Source organism: Hippocampus comes, unplaced genomic scaffold, assembly GCF_001891065.2.
Source record: "Hippocampus comes isolate QL1 unplaced genomic scaffold, H_comes_QL1_v1.1 scaffold62, whole genome shotgun sequence".
Lineage (NCBI taxonomy): Eukaryota > Metazoa > Chordata > Actinopteri > Syngnathiformes > Syngnathidae > Hippocampus > Hippocampus comes.
In genome coordinates this window covers 1,549,022-1,566,467 of record NW_017806062.1, presented here as the reverse complement: position 1 = coordinate 1,566,467, position 17,446 = coordinate 1,549,022, and the positions used below count along the sequence as shown (strand labels likewise).

General features: G+C 43.0%; 2 protein-coding genes across 2 annotated transcripts; both read left to right on the top strand.

The window, feature by feature from the left end:
* Positions 1-1,972: 1,972 nt before the first annotated feature.
* pparab (peroxisome proliferator-activated receptor alpha b) lies at positions 1,973-9,980 on the top strand. The gene is made up of 4 exons (XM_019893376.1): positions 1,973-2,332; positions 6,635-6,834; positions 7,971-8,424; positions 9,357-9,980. Exons 1-4 carry the CDS (start codon positions 2,320-2,322, stop codon positions 9,599-9,601), a joined length of 912 nt encoding a protein of 303 aa, XP_019748935.1. The 5' UTR covers positions 1,973-2,319; the 3' UTR covers positions 9,602-9,980.
* A 4,388-nt stretch (positions 9,981-14,368) lies between these two features.
* On the top strand, positions 14,369-17,446 carry yars2 (tyrosyl-tRNA synthetase 2, mitochondrial). The gene is given in 6 exon segments (XM_019893374.1): positions 14,369-15,197; positions 15,308-15,475; positions 15,546-15,701; positions 16,326-16,415; positions 16,417-16,473; positions 17,195-17,446. Coding segments are annotated over 6 exon segments (1,398 nt in total). The 5' UTR covers positions 14,369-14,430; the 3' UTR covers positions 17,355-17,446.

Below are 17,446 nucleotides of genomic sequence, written 5' to 3'. Positions count from 1 at the left end.
CACCTGCCATCCGACCGCTTGTTAGCCACCCCCACACCAGCTCTAATGCCCCCTTCCCCCTTATTTTTCCCCGTCTTTGATGGACTTAACGGGGCCTGATGAAAGGGGCTTACTAAAGATTGACCTAGTTTACATGCGGAGGTCTCAAGTTTTGACTACCAGGTAGAAGGAGCGCATCGAAAAATTGCCTCCCCTCGTCTGCTGGTGTCCAAGCCCGCAAACCCTCGGTTCCCTTCTCCCAGCGCAGCCCCAGCCGGCCAAGTGACCTAGATTCTTCCTCCTGCATGTCTCGTTAACTAACTCCTGAGCTGCGTCTGTTCTCGCTACTGTCAGCAAAAGCACAGTTCTTGGGGGGTCACATGTACTTTTCAGGGTAGCAAAAACTCAATCGCAGTCCCGTCATCATAAAATATCATCCACAATGCTCAACATCATACAGATTGCAGAATGGCACAGGCGGAAGCAAAAGCTCATTTGAGCCTGGCCAGGTTTGTTTTGCCTCTAAGAACATAGGTGTCAAACTCAAGGCCCGGGGGCCAGATCCGGCCCGCCACATCATTTTATGTGGCCCGCGAAAGCAAATCAAGTGTGTCAACTTCCACGATCCTTACAGTTTCCTGCTGTATCTCGATTCATTGTTAGCGCCTGGATATGAAAGTTTTTTTTTAAATAGGTTTTTACAGTACACAGACTCTCCCCTACTTACGTTCACCTTTCCAACCTGCAAACTCTTTATTAGTTAAAACCTTTTTTTTTGTTCCTTGAGATACTGGTTGAATTCGCTTCTTATCTCAAATCCTCTTTCACTATTGAAATGAATTGAAATATAATTAATCTGCTGCAGACCCACACAAAAAAAAAAATTAAAATCCCTCCATACTGAAGATATTGTACTGTCTAAAAACATAACATTAACATTTCTGTTTTGATAGTTTTTTTTTTTACATGCTATTTCTTTTTCACGGCTAGAACGTATCAGAGTCAAGCACGGTCCTGGAGAGTGAAGGTCACCCCAGGTCCATGGATTTGATGCATTGGTCTCATGACACAATCGACTTTGAGTTAATGGTTTACCGTGTAGCTTGACAGCAACTCAAGACTTTTTAGTGCAACTGGAGGGCAAAGGCCATATCTACATGTATCCCTTTTTTTTTTTTTTTTTTTTTTTTTTTTTTAAAGGAAACGTACTTTTTGCCAGACAGAAAGATCACATTGCGCAAAGCATGGTCCACGACGGCTGGATGCCGGTCAACCTTAAATTTTGTTCAGATTTGGAAACCATCTCATTCCATCCAAATTAGGCCCGATTATCGGTATTTGGCTACAGCCTTTTCGCTAGTAAAAATTTCATCCACTTTAAATTTCATCCACTTTGCTCCCTGTAAAGTGCGTGACGGAATGTTGACCGTTTTTGTCCTTGGTCTCTTCCAGCCTGAGGAGTGAGCTCGCGGGCCAACCCTGCGCCTAAAAAAAAAAAAATCAAGTGGGTGCAGCTTTATTTTTTCCAAAGATGCATCCCCCGGTGGCTGTTTCATCATTTTATGTCTTGAGGAATGCTGTGATATACGCTGTAAATTTGGATGAAGTGGTCACGGGAGGGTTGCTCGCACAGCGGTACTGGTGGAAGTGGGGCGAGGGGTCATGAAGCCTGTGACTACCTCATACACTTGACTGGAGCAAAATTCCAATTAGTTCACGGAAGCGTCTGGAAGTTGTCAAGCCAAACACTCTCAGCAGCCGAACACATCACTTTTGTAGCCCGTCGCAAGTATATAAAAAGCTTAAAAAGCATTCTGTGCTTGTGGAGTATGACGAAAACTGGAAGAAAAAGCTGAAGCCAAAAGATTTCATGCAAAAAGTGGAATGGTGGCGACAACCCCCCCAAAACGAGCATTATATCCCCTTCGCCCCCCCCCCCAAAAAAAGCCTCTCGACATTCATTCGTCGCATGAGGAAAAAGTGGTGTTCAATTTATGAGTCCTGTTGTCATTTCCACGCACAGCTACCTGTCTGAAACTTTGATCATTTTCATTTTGAGCTTTGCATGTCTAAACACGATGCAGCCATGGCGACAAACACGTTTGATTTCGCGCTACGATTAACATGTGTGAGAAGGCGTTTCTAAAAAGCTGGTGAAGAGAAACTGTCCTAAAAATACTCAAGTGGTTTGTTTTGTTTTTGTACCTCCTTCAGGGTTTTTTTCGGCGGACCATCCGTCTCAAGCTCGAGTACGACAAGTGCGAACGCCGCTGTAAGATCCAAAAGAAGAACCGCAACAAGTGCCAATACTGCCGCTTCCAGAAGTGCCTGTCGGTGGGCATGTCCCACAACGGTGAGTCCAAAAAAACAGGCAGAGCCGCTCCCTGGTTTGTAAACACACACACACTCGGGCATGCGCACACTTAAAACGATACCGCGACTGTTAGACAACTGCTGCTGCCAGGTGTCTAATTGGCACGAATGCCCTTAAGAGTACAAGTTGAGGCACCTCGGTACTGTGTTGTCTGGACTGCATCAAATAGGCCTTTAGCGCAAACAAATACCATTTGGGGAGAAGTAAAGTCAACCTACGCTGGATCTTGGGGACTTAAATGGAAGAAACAGGGACGGCATTTTTGTGGAAGTCGACATTAGCGAAGCTGTGGGTCAGCTGTGTTTTGCCAAAAGCCTGCGGCAGCTTTAGCTAGCTTTTTTTTTTTTCTTCTCAGTATGAGCACTATGAAAGTTAATAAATGAAGGAAACGATGTTGTGAGCATTTTTTTTTTTTTTTTTACCCATTGGGCCAAGTTGTCAAAACAAAATTTAGTTCCACTTGTGTTGTTTCATTTCAGTTTGTACTTTTTTTTACCTTTCACAGGAGTAACAGTAGTTGAATCAGCGCCTGTATTTTAACTAGTCTCTCACGCTGTTGTTCATCAGGAAATTTGCAAGAAGCAAAGATTTGTTTATTGCATGATGATGGGATGATGTTGGCTGTTTATATAAAATATATGAAATGAATTCATCATAAGTGGCATAAATGCGGTAACAAAAAAGCCTTGAATATTTCAGTTGTGTATTTCTATTTTGTAGATTTGACTTGTTGCAGGGGTCGTCAGGAGCGATGGATGCGGTGTTTGTTGTATTGCTGTTGACACCACACACACACACACACACCCACATACACACATACACAAGCATGCACACACACACACACACACATACACACATACACAAGCATGCACACACACACACACACACATACACACATACACAAGCATGCACACACACACACACACACATACACACATACACAAGCATGCACACACACACACACACACATACACACATACACAAGCATGCACAAGCATGCAGACCCACGTTCAAGGTCAACATCCGGATTAGAAACACATTTAGAAGATGACGTTGGCATGCGAGCGGTCAGCGGGTTCCATAAGGTCACCCTTTGCGCATATATTCCACAACGTCACTTGCGGTGAGCTTTCCCTGCGCTTCATTGATTTATGGTTGATTTCTTTAGGCTATAGCTAACAGCTTTGCGTGTCGCTCACTTCCTTTCATTCTTGACTTTCAGGGCTTCAATGTAACAAAAGAGCGCCGGAGGGGAGTTTTGGGGCGTGGGTGCAATGGGATCCTTTGATGAGGTGTTTGCAGTCTCGTGATAGACGACGGGACAGATTCTGCGCTAATTTTGGACCTTCGTTTTTCCACCTGCGATGGATACAAGAGCTAACTTGGACTCTCACGGATGCTGCATGACTCTACCTACATATTTATATATTTACTTGAAAGCTAAACACGAAACAAAGACAATTACACAGTTATTATTATTTATTGTATTTAACCAATTCACCTTAAGCACTTAATTAGTCTTACAAAAGTCCGCTCGCTTCATGCTAACCAAGTAATCGTCCAAAAGTTCGCCATCTTCATGCTAACCCACGAAACAAAGACAATTACACATTTAGATGTATTTTAACCAAAGTACTTTAAGCACTTAACTAGTCTTTACAAAAATCCGCTAGCTTCATGCTAAGCCACAAAACGGACAATTGTGTATTTAATCAAAGCACATTTACTTGTCTTGCAGAAGCCCGCTAACTTCATGCTAACTTACAATGCTGAAGACGGGCTAATGAAACTAGCATTGATGTTGCGGTAATTATAAATATTTTAAAAAACATATGTTTGAGCACATGCAGTAGAAACATGCATAAAGAGCAGACAAAAACTTCTACTCATCATCAAATATGTGTCGTCTTTCTGTGTGTATCATAGGGCCCCCTGGTGGCCAAAGCACACAGCCGAATGATATGAATGATATTAAAATTAGTAATAAAGATTCAAATGTGGCAACAATATAATACTGCCAGTAGGGTTTATTCAAACATCTTCATTCATTGTGAATGAATGACTCGCCGACTGACAGTGTCAATCAAATGTGATTACGCTTATCATTGTAAATGTTTCCGACCGGTGCCCCGACGTAGGTTCTTAGCTTAGCGTCACTCACTTCCTCGCAACGTAATCAGATTTGGCTTCGTCGCAGTCACCCGCTGTGGCGTTTTCGCACCTTCACGCGACCCGACCGCTTTGCGGGAAGCGATCGTGCGCGGCGTCCTACAACTGCGCCCGAGTGCTGCACCGCTGACTTTGTTTCTGCAGGGACAGAACCGTTTGCCCACATATTCGATCAAATCAGATGGAGTCGCTGCTGTCGTTTGTGTGTGTGAGAGGTTAAATGCAGTTCACTTGCAATCTCATTAGTCAGATGGAATCAGGCCGTCTGAGTGTAGCCTCAGGGGAGGAAAAAAAAAATGTTCAATGACTGGAATGGCACAAATGCAATGTTTGGTTGGGACTGTAATAACAAACTCATAGTAAGGATGTGTTGAATATGAGTTCCTTGCACACATTATATTACTCATTATTACTCCCATATATGACCTACTGTGTGGAAATATGGGGTAACGCCTGTAAATCAAACACACTCCCTGTCTTAAAACTACAGAAAAAAGCAATCAGAATAATCAATTGGTCTAAATATATCGAACCCACAAATCCACTATTCATCAAATCAAATACAATGAAATTCTATGACCTGGTTGACTTCAAAATTGCCCAATTAATGTATAAAGCACATAACAATCTCCTCTGCCAAAATATCCAGAAGTTTTTTGAAATTAGAGATAGTTGTTATAATCTAAGAGGTATTAATCAATACAAAAAATCCAGAACAAGAACAAACATCAAGCAAAGATGTGTATCAGTAATAGGAGTTAATCTGTGGAATAAGCTTGAGATGGATCTGAAAATGAGTAAATCTTTGGACGAGTTCAAAAACAAATTCACAAGATTAGTACAAAAAAACTACATAAACAAAGTTAAGAAGATAAATTTTACATACTGGTACTTATAAAATATAGTAATACTATGGTTTGTTCTTGTTCTGGATTTTGAACAACTTATTGAATGTATTCAAGAAATGTGGTATATATAATGAATATGAGTTATTTGATATAAAAAGTAGAAAGAATAATGATACATATATACAAACCGAAAGGTGTATCAATAGATAAGCATAGTACACAAAAGGGTAAAAGTATTTGATGAAATTTAGATTTCTTCCTTTTCTTTGGAAATGATCAATATACATTATTGCTCAAAAAGGGGTAGGACTAGATAAGTTTTATACTTCTTCCTACTCCTTTGAACATATAACTGTGATGATGTTTGTATTACTTACTTTTACTTTTATTTTCCTTTCATAATTTTTGTTTGCACTTTGTCATGTTATTGTATGTTTTATATATGTTCAATAAATAAACAAACAAACAAACAAACAAACCCGGATGACAAAAATGACCAGATAGTAACATTGGGTTGAATTTGTATCTGTTGAAGCTTGTATGGTCCTGTAGGGGGCAGCATTGCAGCAGGAAGTTTAGTCGAACAAGTTTATTTAGGTTGAATCAGAAACATTTTAAAAGGTTAATTTATTTTTACTTTGCCTTTTGAAAATAAAAAAAAAAAATCATTTCTATTGGTCACGTGAATTATTTGACACCATCTGATGGAAGCGTCGTGTTTTGGGCTGTTGGAAATGCCCGGTTGACGCTGAACGTTTGTGTTTCTTCTTCTTCTCTCAACGCAGCTTATAGCCCGTGTCGTTGTAATTTGCCGTCACATTTTGTCTGCACTTCCGACCAATGATTATTTTGTTTGCCAAAATATGAGTTTCATGACTTACTGGTTGCATAAAAGTGCTCGTGCATTTTTTTGCTCATAAGTGACGTCTCGTCACTTTTGACGACAATAGCATGGCAGCGAATGGCGTTGAGGAGCCTCGTGTGATGGCGCATTGTATTAAATTTTCACGGGTCCGTGGTTTTGTGCATACTAGAAGCATGGTGTTGATGCTTTATGATCCTTCGATCGAAGTGGTTTGCTGGTATCGTGTGGCATTTATATGCAATCGACTGCTTTTGGGTGGATTGGATGTGTAAACAAACGAAAATATCCCCGAATTACCGCAATGGCCGCTTCCGTCTCATGTATTCTTCTCGTTTGCTATGGCGAGTAGCAGAATGAAGGTTGCTAATTGAGCGAGTGTCTACGTTGCTTTCCACGCAGCCATCCGCTTTGGTCGGATGCCGCAGTCGGAGAAGCTGAAACTGAAGGCTGAGATGGTGACGGGGGAGCGCGAGGTGGAGGACCCCCAGATGGCCGACCAGAAGACGCTAGCTCGGCAGATTTACGAGGCCTACCTCAAAAACTTCAACATGAACAAGGCCAAGGCTCGGACCATCCTCACGGGGAAGACCAGCACCCCGGTAGGGCCATTCTCGATGTATTTATTTATTTGAACTAGACGATCGGGTGATTTCCTCACAGGTCGCCACCTCTTGTTGACACTTAAAATGTATCGCCCCGAACCCCCCCCCCCCCACACCCCTACTGGAATGATTTCACTTCTTAGCACATTTTCAACTTTGCACTCAGAATTTGTGTCTCAATAGCTGGCAGCCCGTCGCGACACAGATGATGTGCAGCAACTCAAGCGTGAGGAGATGCCAAAGACGCCATAAATAGAAGCAGGCTATTATTTTTATCTCCGTCCCTGCACTCTTTCAAACCATGACCCAAACCTCCCGAAACGTTCCCCCCCCCCGCATCGTCTTCGCACTTGGTTTCCTTTAGAAGTCCAAATGAACTCGGAACGATAAGTCGGCGTTTTGCCAAATGAACCCTGAGACCTTCAGTGTGAACCCAAGTGAGACCACCCAATAAATCGAATGAAATCAAGAATCCTGCAAAAAAAAAACAAAAAAAACCCACAAACACATATATTAAATGTATGTATGTGTGTGTGGGGGGGGGTCACATTGGCAAGCATGATTTTCATGGATTTATGTTGCACACTCGACATTCTATCGTCACAGAGTTGTTTCCCGAAAATAACTGCAAGCTACGACCTCCCTTGTGGAGTTTGCATGTTCTCCCCGTGCCTGCGTGGGTTTTCTCTGGGTACTCCAGTTTCCTCCCACATTCCCAAAACATGCACGGCAGGCTGATTGAACACTCAAAAATTGTCCCGAGGTGTGAGCGTGAGCGCGGATGGTTTGTTTGTCTGTGTGTGCCCTGCGATTGGCTGGCAACCGGTTCAGGGTGTCCCCCGCCTACTGCCCGGAGACGGCTGGGATATGCTCCAGCATCCTCCGTGACCCTTGTGAGATAAAGCGGATCAGAAAATGGATGGATGGATGGATGGATATTATTTGATTATATTCTACTTCAGTTACAGAGTAGTGTTCCCTCCCTTTTTGCGGATGATACGTTTCACCGGGTTGCTCGCGGCAAATTACAATAAGTGTCGTAAAATAACCACACACACGAGTGAAATCCCCGTCTGAGCTTCTCACCCTGATGCGATTGCCGATGTGCGTTTGTGCTCCTTGGGGGGGGGCAGCCTTTGGTCATCCACGACATGGACACGCTGCAGCTGGCGGAGCAGACCCTGGTGGCCAAGATGGTGGGCTCGGCGGGGGTCCTGAAGGACCGCGAGGCCGAAGTGCGCCTCTTCCACTGCTGCCAGTGCACCTCGGTGGAAACGGTGACCGAGTTGACGGAATTCGCCAAGTCGGTCCCGGGCTTCTCTTGCCTGGACCTCAACGATCAGGTGACTCTGTTGAAGTACGGCGTCTACGAGGCCCTCTTCGCCATGCTGGCCTCGTGCATGAACAAGGACGGGTTGCTGGTGGCGTACGGTTCGGGCTTCATCACGCGCGAGTTCCTCAAGAGCCTGCGGCGGCCCTTCAGCGACATGATGGAGCCCAAGTTCCAGTTTGCCACCAAGTTTAACGCCCTGGAGCTGGACGATAGCGACCTGGCGCTCTTTGTGGCCGCCATCATCTGCTGCGGAGGTAAACGGAGAGAGAGAGAGAAAAAACAACCAACAACAATGTTTCGTAGCCTTTAGCTTGAGTGGGACCCAGAAAAAAAGTCTTGAAAAAAGAATGAGACTTTTAATTGTAAAATGACAACTTTTTTTTCTGAATTCACAAGTCATCCCCCCCCAAAAAAAAATCCTTTTTTTCCCCTAAAAAAATTACAACCATTATCAACTTTGTACTCTTGATGACATTTTTCCCCGCAAAAGAAATTACAACCTCTTTCAGTTTTAATTGTGACTGTTTAACTTTTTACAGCTCCCCCAAAAATCGCTTTTTTTCCCCTGAAATTCAGACTTGATTCTCATAAAATGTGGACTTTATTTTTCTCTGAAAAGTGTACAGATTTTTTTCTATAAAAATTACTCTTGCTTTTTCCCCAAAAATTGAAACAATTTTCTCCTAAAATGACTTATTTGCAGATCTCAAGCGTCATTTTCATCTTAACCTCAAGATGATTGTCGTCATTTGTTTTTCCCATATTAGGGTCATTCCATGCCAAATCTCATTTTAACCTGGCGGGATTTTGGTTGCTGCACTTGTTGAAAGTGATGGCACAACACTAAATCTCAAATTTTAGGTCAATCTGAGCAGGTGTTTGCGAGCTACGGCCCACCGAATTTTAATTAGTTCGGAAAAAAAAAAGGGCTTAGCCGCCGTCCTTTAAATCGTCACAAAAACATTTATTGTTTTTAAAGGGAATTCAACAAGGGATCCAAAATCTGCAGTCATTGAAAAGATTAGGGACTATTTTAGTCACTTGACCTTTTGACTTGTGATTTGACCTTGAAATTGACTTTGTAGATGACGTGACCTGAACCTTTTTTTTTCCAGGAAATGTCATCTCACATGTTCTTCTAAAACATATGTTTCAGTCCTGCTCTAACGCTTCTTCCCCCACACAGACCGGCCCGGCCTGGTGAACGTGAGCCACATCGAGCGTATGCAGGAGAGCATCGTGCAAGTGCTCCGGCTCCACCTGCTGGCCAACCACCCGGACGACGTCTTCCTCTTCCCCAAGCTTCTGCAGAAGCTGGCCGACTTGCGGCAGCTGGTCACCGAGCACGCGCAGCTGGTGCAAGAGATCAAGAAGACGGAGGATACGTCGCTGCACCCGCTCCTGCAGGAGATCTACAGAGACATGTATTGAACAGCGTGGCCCATCGTCCCGTCCTTTTTGGTTATTTTCCTCTTACCGTGACCCCCCGTCCCCAGTGAACCCTCTCCTCAATGCAGCAAGGGCTACTTTCAACTTCTGCTCGATAATATTAAGCCTTGTTTCCACCAAGCGGCGCACTTTTAGTTGAGTAGACGTATGTAGAAGTTGCACTCCCGCTAGCCGGTAATTGAACCGTTTTGAGCCTCGAGGGCCACCGTACCCCAATGCTTAAGTGAGTTAAGAGTTAGCCTGAGAAGTATGGACCTCAAAAGGTTCTGCTTAGCTTTGCAAACACAGACTCAAAACAACCAAATGCTAAAATCTCGACTTTTTTCAAGTCGAGATTTTGTTTTGCTTCTTTTTTTAAAAAAAATTTAAATAAAAAAATAAATTCCCCTCCACCCCAAAAAAAATTTGGTGGCTGAAAGTTGTGCATAACTCGTCTGTTAGATTCCAACTTGTCATGAAAAAAAAAAAAGATCTCGATTTTTCTCCTCATGAACTAATAACTTGATTCGCACAGGACTCTTGTCTTCTCAAATGAGCCTTTATTTCTCCCTCACAAAAAAATGACCCCAAAAATCTCTCAAAGTGATGTCTTCATCTTGGTAAAAAAATATTTTTTTTTTCTTCTTCCACTTATCGGCACTTCATCCCAAGATTTTGAATTTCTTTATATTAAAATTATGAATTTATTTTCATCTAATTGTTGTTTTCCCACAAATGTGAGTTTATGGGACCATAAATTACATATTTTTTTCCAAGTAAATTACTTTATCGTCTCGATGTCTTTTTTTTTTTTTTTTATTACAATTCCATTCTTGTAAAATTCAGATTTTTTTTCTGCCCCCAAATTACGATTATTCTTTCATCTCAAATTACAAAATGATATGACTTAAGTTTCAGAAAATGTCATTATGAATTATGAGGGTTTTTTTTTTTAAATTTATGCTGGCCCACGTTTTGGCAACTTTTCTGAGGCTGCGGTAACTCATGATTGGTCCCTGACACACTTCCATCTGTTGATATACAATTTTTTCATCATCATCAACAATACAAAAATATATTATTTATTCTCCCCAAAAATTACGACTTTATTCACCCAAACTCCTCCTAAATTATTTATTTTGTACTTTTTTTTTTTTTTAGTTGATCACGTCTCTCGACTTGCTCAACAGCGACAAAGACAAAAGTCACGCGCTAAGAAGAACAAATAGCCATCACCATCATGTGTCGCTTGTTTACATCGCGCCCTTCCTCCTTTTTGTTTGGCGGCTCGCACTGATGATGTCATCCTTCAGCTCAGGGTGTACCGAACCGCGCCAAATGGTAATCATCCAAACGGATGGAACTAAACTGCACTCCTTGGTGGAAACTTTGGCTCAAGCCGCTGATGATCAGCCGGGGGGGGGGAATTGACTCTGGGCACGCTTCACTCCACCGTTGATGGATTTTTTTTAAAAAAAAAAAAAAGAAAAACGACTTTCTGGGGACAGCTATGATGGCAGCCCTGCTCTCTGAAACACCCGAAAATGAGGAAGAGTGAACAGTCACTCCATCAGAATGTAGATTTTAGTGATCTCAAGCCATAATCTTTTTTGCAGTGGCATCCATGACGGCGAAAGGCGTATTTGGATGTAATGTCTTGCTCTCATGTACTCATTTCATATTTCTATCTCTGTGATTGAACTGTGGATGTAAAAAGTCTGCACACCCCTGTTCAAAAAAAAACAAAAAAAAAGCTCAAAATAAATCATTTAAAAACTCCTTCCACCACTAAAGTGACCTGCAGTAAATCCTGTCACACTCACCTGAGAAAGAAAACGCATCTTTTTGAGAGGGGAAGTAATAAATAACATGGTTGCACAAGTGTGCACACCCTCTTAAAAAGGGGGAATCTGCCTATGTTCAGAATTAACCAATCAAAATCAAACACGTGTTAAAATGGGAGTCAGCGCAAATCTACCAGCATTTAAAGTGCCAATGACTAACCCTAAATAAAGTTCAGCTGTTCTAGAAGGCTTTTCCCGAATTTTTTTTTTTTTTTTTTGAGGGGGGAGGTCTATAGGTTACAAGTCACATGACCAGTGGGCAAAAGTTTAGAAATGGTTTGTTGTCACAAAAACTTGCCATTTGAAGAGGGGCGTGGAGACTTTATATAGCCACTGAATGTATGACTAACCTCACTTAAGCAATATCCATCTGGAATGTTTTTTTTTTTTAACATTGTACTGAAGTGTCCGACCACATCAGTGCACACAAGCAGGTCTGTGACATTTAAAGGGATATGCTTTTTTTTTTTTTTTTGTCTTTTATACTGGATTCTTCTTAAAGCACATGCACAGGTACTGCGTACTGTTTAAGTGCTTCGCCATATCGCAGCTAATGAGGTTGGGGGAGGGGGGGGCAGAATTGCAGTAGTTATCACTTGTTTTATTTCCAAAATCTGATAAATAAAATATATTTTGTAATTGTTTTTGGTCCTGGTTAACATGTACATTTGGTTAGCATTCAGGGCTGTTTTGTACACTTTTTTTGATACAACAAGGTGACAAATATCTGCCTGATTGGGTGGAGGACTTTCAGAAGAGATTCTAGTCTTATCCGATGTCATCCTGACTTCATGTCGAGTGGATAGGCTTTTGTATTCTTGCAGTTTTTGAGTTTTTTTTGGGGTTTTTTTTGTAATCTGACAGCTTTTTCTTTATCCCCACGCACCCCATCCCCCCCCCAAAAAAAATCAATTCACTTAAATCTGTTCAAATCTTTGCGTTGGGAACACGAGCGCAGGGTTTGCAGTGTTGACATTGACACACTCTAAAAAGGTACAACTGCGAATCCACTTTGGTACACTTCTGTGTGGTCAATATTTTACGTTAGAAAAGTATGTACAGCAAATACAGTCCCATATTTTTTTTGTACTTCGTGTGTGTACGTGCGCTACGTGCGACTAATTCCGGTTGTTTGAGCTCAAACAAAGAGCAGCCAGAATACGGCTCATTTGAATAGCCATCGATTCCCGGGGACATTCCGCTGTGTTCTTTGCCGCTTTTTAGATTGAGAGCCGCCAAAGCTGCAACCGTGTGCTCATTCATTCTTTCATTTGGTGTCATATGAGGACTCGTGATTGGTTATGGCGTTTGCCCCCCCCCCGCCCCCTCTCTCTGCATTGGAGCATCTACGCTTTGATAACATTTTCTCAGGTCATATTATGATGATCGGAATCATATTTGTATGTATGCTAACACGATGAGCAACAATCACTTATGCGTTTAACATCAAACTTGATTGCAGTCATACCCTCTTCATTGTCATATTTGGGGGAATTTTATTTTCTTTTTTGGGGGGTTGGGGGGGACAAATTATGTTATAATTAGTTTTTGTCCCTATATGACTCTAATAGTGCATATAATTTCCTCCTGACATGATGCTTTTGTCGCCTCCGACCCGCTGCTCTCCCGGGCTTCTCGTATCTCACCAAACACGCCATGAGTAGGTTACTAACGTTCCATTTCCTCATTTTGTGCTGTTTGTTTACTCAACAGCACAGAGATCTATTAGGGCTACTATACCTTTTTGTAATATATATCTATTTTTTAATCAATTTTTTTTTTAATTGTTTCAGGAAATACCTCGTTTCAAAAAAAACTGCAAAATTGTGACGCTATATTTATATTTAACAAATTCACTTCACTGCCATTGACGGCGATAGACGTCAAAGATCCATTTCAACTGGGCTGGAAATAAATGAGTTATATACAGTATGTTCTATATTGCATTGTGGCCTCCTCCACTCACGGAAAGATTTGTTTTCTGCAAAATCATCTTTACAGATGCCACGTGTCCTCTGCGGGCTACCTCCAGTCCATCCACACCGTTTGAGGAAATGTCTATTATTTTTAAAGACTGTGCCTCACCGTGTGCGCAAACAAATATATATAACGATTGAGATTACAATCGGGTGTACACATTTGGGTTTGCACGTGTGACTCAACAGGTATGACTAGACAGGAAATGGCGTTATAGCTTTAGATGATAAACAGTGAAGAATCACAAATTAAAAAAAAGGTTGAAAATAATGTCATGTTCACCAACTGGGCCCAAAAGAGGAAAATGTGACGTGTCTTCTTAATGTAGGAATGTTTTTGTGTACGTGTGTTGAAAGGGATTTTTTTTTTTTTTTTTTAAGAAATCAAGGAAACAGTGTTCCTTTGTACTCAGGAGACATTAGACAAACTGTTCTTCATTTTCTAACTCTTCACTATCAACTATAGTATTCTGCCAACCGTACTGATTTACATAACCTTTTTTTTGTCTCTTCCCTAATTTCTGACGAAATGCTACTTTTGGTTGCAGTTGTCAAAGGAATAAGCTGGTATGATTGTTTTTGTTAGCTTGCTTTTATGGCAAAGGCAGGGACAACAAGGGCGTGATGTTTTTATGAATTGTGGCTTGTTAAATTGTTACATGATACTGTAAATGTATATGAGGAATGTATAGCTCGTCATTGAAATGACACAATAACCTGACATTGAATGGATTTCAAAAATAAAAAAAAGAACATTCAAAATGAATTCTTGTGCACTTTGATTCCATCTGAAAATACATTACATTGCATCACATTGATAGTAAAAATAGTTGCTGAAAGAAAGTCCAACTTGCACTTTTATTTACTAATAAAATCACGAATAAATAAAATTGTGACGCTCTCCTGCATTTAAGTGTTTTGTGCAGTTGCGCTTCCGCTGCACTAGAAGGCGCTCGCTCTTCTAAATGGCCACCACTTAGAATCCTCCCTTTTCCGGTCTCGTGTGGTCAACATGGCGGCGTCCATGGCGCGAGTTTTACGACACCGGTCTTGCGTTCCACAAACTGCAACCTTTTGGTTAAAATGCAAATTTCACCGTTCGGTTTCTGTATGTAATGGGCTACTACACGCTCTTAATAAACGCGGAATTGTGAAGGACTCTTTCCCGGATGACGCGGCGCATGACAGACTCCCTCGCCTGCTGCAGTCCTGCGCTCAGACCGTGTACTGCGGCTTTGACCCCACGGCGGACAGCCTCCACGTCGGCAACCTGCTCGCCCTCATCGGCCTGTTGCACTTCCGAAGCGCCGGTCACCATGTGATCGCCGTGCTCGGCGGGGCCACGGCGCAAATCGGCGACCCGAGCGGAAAAACGAGCGAGCGGGAGCGGCTGTCCGCGGACGCCGTGGAGGAGAACACGCGGGGCATCCGCGAGAGCATCCACAGGATTTTCACGAACCACGAGCTGCACTTCCACGACGGCTCCAAGACGCCGGGAACCGTGACGGTACTGAACAACTTGAGCTGGTACAAAGACTGGAACGTGGTGGGGTTCCTGGCGGAGTCCGGCAGACACTTCCGCATGGGGACCATGCTGAGCCGACACAGCGTCCAGTCCAGGCTGCGGAGCTCGGAGGGGATGAGCCTGACCGAGTTCACTTACCAGGCATTCCAGGCCTATGACTTCTACCACCTGAACCAAATATACGGCTGCAAGATCCAACTGGGGGGCACCGACCAGCTGGGCAACCTCATGTCCGGCCACGACTTCATTAACAAGTAAATAGCCCCATATACAAACTACGATCCCGAAACACTTAAGTGTCCGTTCAGACTTATCTCAGCCATGATAAGTTTGTGTAGCGCCTTTTGCTTGTGGTTCCCAACAGAGTGAGCGGGGAGGAGGTGTACGGCCTCACCCTCCCGCTGGTCACCAGCACGACGGGCGACAAGCTGGGCAAGACGGCGGGCAACGCCGTGTGGCTCAACCGCGACAGGACGTCCCCCTTCGAGCTCTACCAGTTTTTCCTCCGGCAGCCTGATGCCAGCGTGGAAGGGTTAGCGCCGCAAAATCCAACGTCTGCCGAGTAGAGTGTTCGTATTGGACTCGTGTTTATTGCCTGGAAGGTACCTGAAGCTGTTCACCTTCCTGCCACTGGCCGAGGTGGAGAGCCTGATGGCGCAGCAGCGAGCAGATCCTGGTAAATGTCTGGCACATAAACGACTGGCAGCCGAGGTGACGAAGCTGGTACACGGGAAGGAGGGTCTCGAGAGTGCCAAGAGGTCAGAAGCCTTTTTCTATTGCGCTGTATTTAGAGCATGAAAATTCTAAGCATGCCAACTCCCATTACCTCAGCTGTAATTATAGAGCACTTTAGAACAACCACTGCTGTTTACAAAGTGCTGTACATGGAGGAAAAAAACATTCATACAACAAACAATAAAACAATACATTCATAACAAAGAGAGTGGAAAGCCCAAAACAATCAAACTAAACATCAAGTCTCATTAGGAGTCAGAAGCCAAAGAATAAAAATGAGTTTTAAGACAAGTTTTAAAGATGGGCAGCGAGGGGGCTTGCCGAATGTTCAGTGCAAGGTCATTCCAAAGTGAGGGACCGGCAATGGAAAAGGCTCGATCCCCTCTGAGCCTTCGCTTAGTTCTCGGGACCTCCAATAGTTTTTTGTTTGGCATTATGAGTGTCAAATAAAGCCAGACAACGTAAGTGGCTGCACAGGCTTCCTGCTTCCCACCTACGCAGAAGCACAAAAAAAAATCTAACACCGTAAATAGAGACCTGCACAGATTTTTTTTTTTTTTCTAAAGCGTTTGCCACTGTTGCCGAAGGGAGCAACATTTTGGCCGAGTCGATGCTTATTAAAGTTGTAAAACTGTTGTTTCCTGCAGATGCACCGACACTCTGTACCACAGCAGCGTGCGGGCGCTGGAGGAGATGAGCGACCTGGAGCTGCAGGAGCTCTTCCGAGAGGCTCCTTTGGCCCACCGTCATCGACGCGTGCCGCAGCGTCAATGCCATCCCGGAGGGTCCCAAAGGGTACGCAGACACACACGTTGAGCTTGAATAGATCTTTTTTTTCTGGTAAATGTTCAGCCTCCTGTTCTGTTGCGGGTCAAATTGAATAATTAAAAAAAAAAAAATAAAAACAACAATAATAATAAAATCAAAGAAATGTTTCTAAAGTAAAAAAAAAAAAAAGTTGTCTTTAAGTATACTCTCACCCCCCCCATGCATGGCATATTAAAAAAAAATTTAATGGTTATAAAGATGAATTGAATGCTTAGTGTTGCTGTGTATTCATTTTTTTTCTCCAATAATCACCGTCATCTTTTCTCTCTTGCGGCAATCTTGATGTGTAGATTTAACGTGACAAAGAAAAACGCTTTGCTCAATCGCGTACCGCTTGTATTGGTTGCCTTTCCGAGGGCCGGCCATGTTTTAGGAGCTTACGCTTTTTTTCGTGACCCAGACGGATAATCAAAGCCATCACGACGCTGGCTGCAACCACCAAAACAGTCATTACACATTGGAGACGGCGCTAATTATATATACTTAGATCATTGTCAGCGCCTGAGCGTGGCGTCAGGCAGGTCTTCGCCACACTCCGTTCACAAAAGCACTCATTTCAACCCTTGAACGTCAGCCACCTCTTGACTGTCACGCCATCGCGCCTCGTAATTGAGACAACGGCGGCGCGGGGATTGTTTGCCCGCACTGACTTGAATGCTTTATATTTGACGGACTCTTGTGTGTGCAGGTATCGGATGGTTTCGGAGGGGGCCGTGTGGCTCAACCACAAACGGACTGACAACCCGGAGCAGGTGCTGATCCCCAAGCTCCACATCCTGGCCAACGGACTCACGCTGGTCCGAGTGGGCAAAAGAAACTTCTATATTATCAAATGGCTCGGTCTTTGAAAGGTGTGTGGACGTGGCTTTTTTTTTTTGCATATAAATATTGTACAGAGGTCATTTATATCACTATGGTAATTAAAAGGATTTTATTTAAA

Bases quoted from the DNA above. Each gene is read 5' to 3' on its own strand.
- pparab (XM_019893376.1), top strand. The intron at 6,835-7,970 runs GTAGGGCCATTC...GGGGGGGGGCAG, and splicing joins CGGGGAAGACCAGCACCCCG to CCTTTGGTCATCCACGACAT. The intron at 8,425-9,356 runs GTAAACGGAGAG...TCCCCCACACAG, and splicing joins CGCCATCATCTGCTGCGGAG to ACCGGCCCGGCCTGGTGAAC.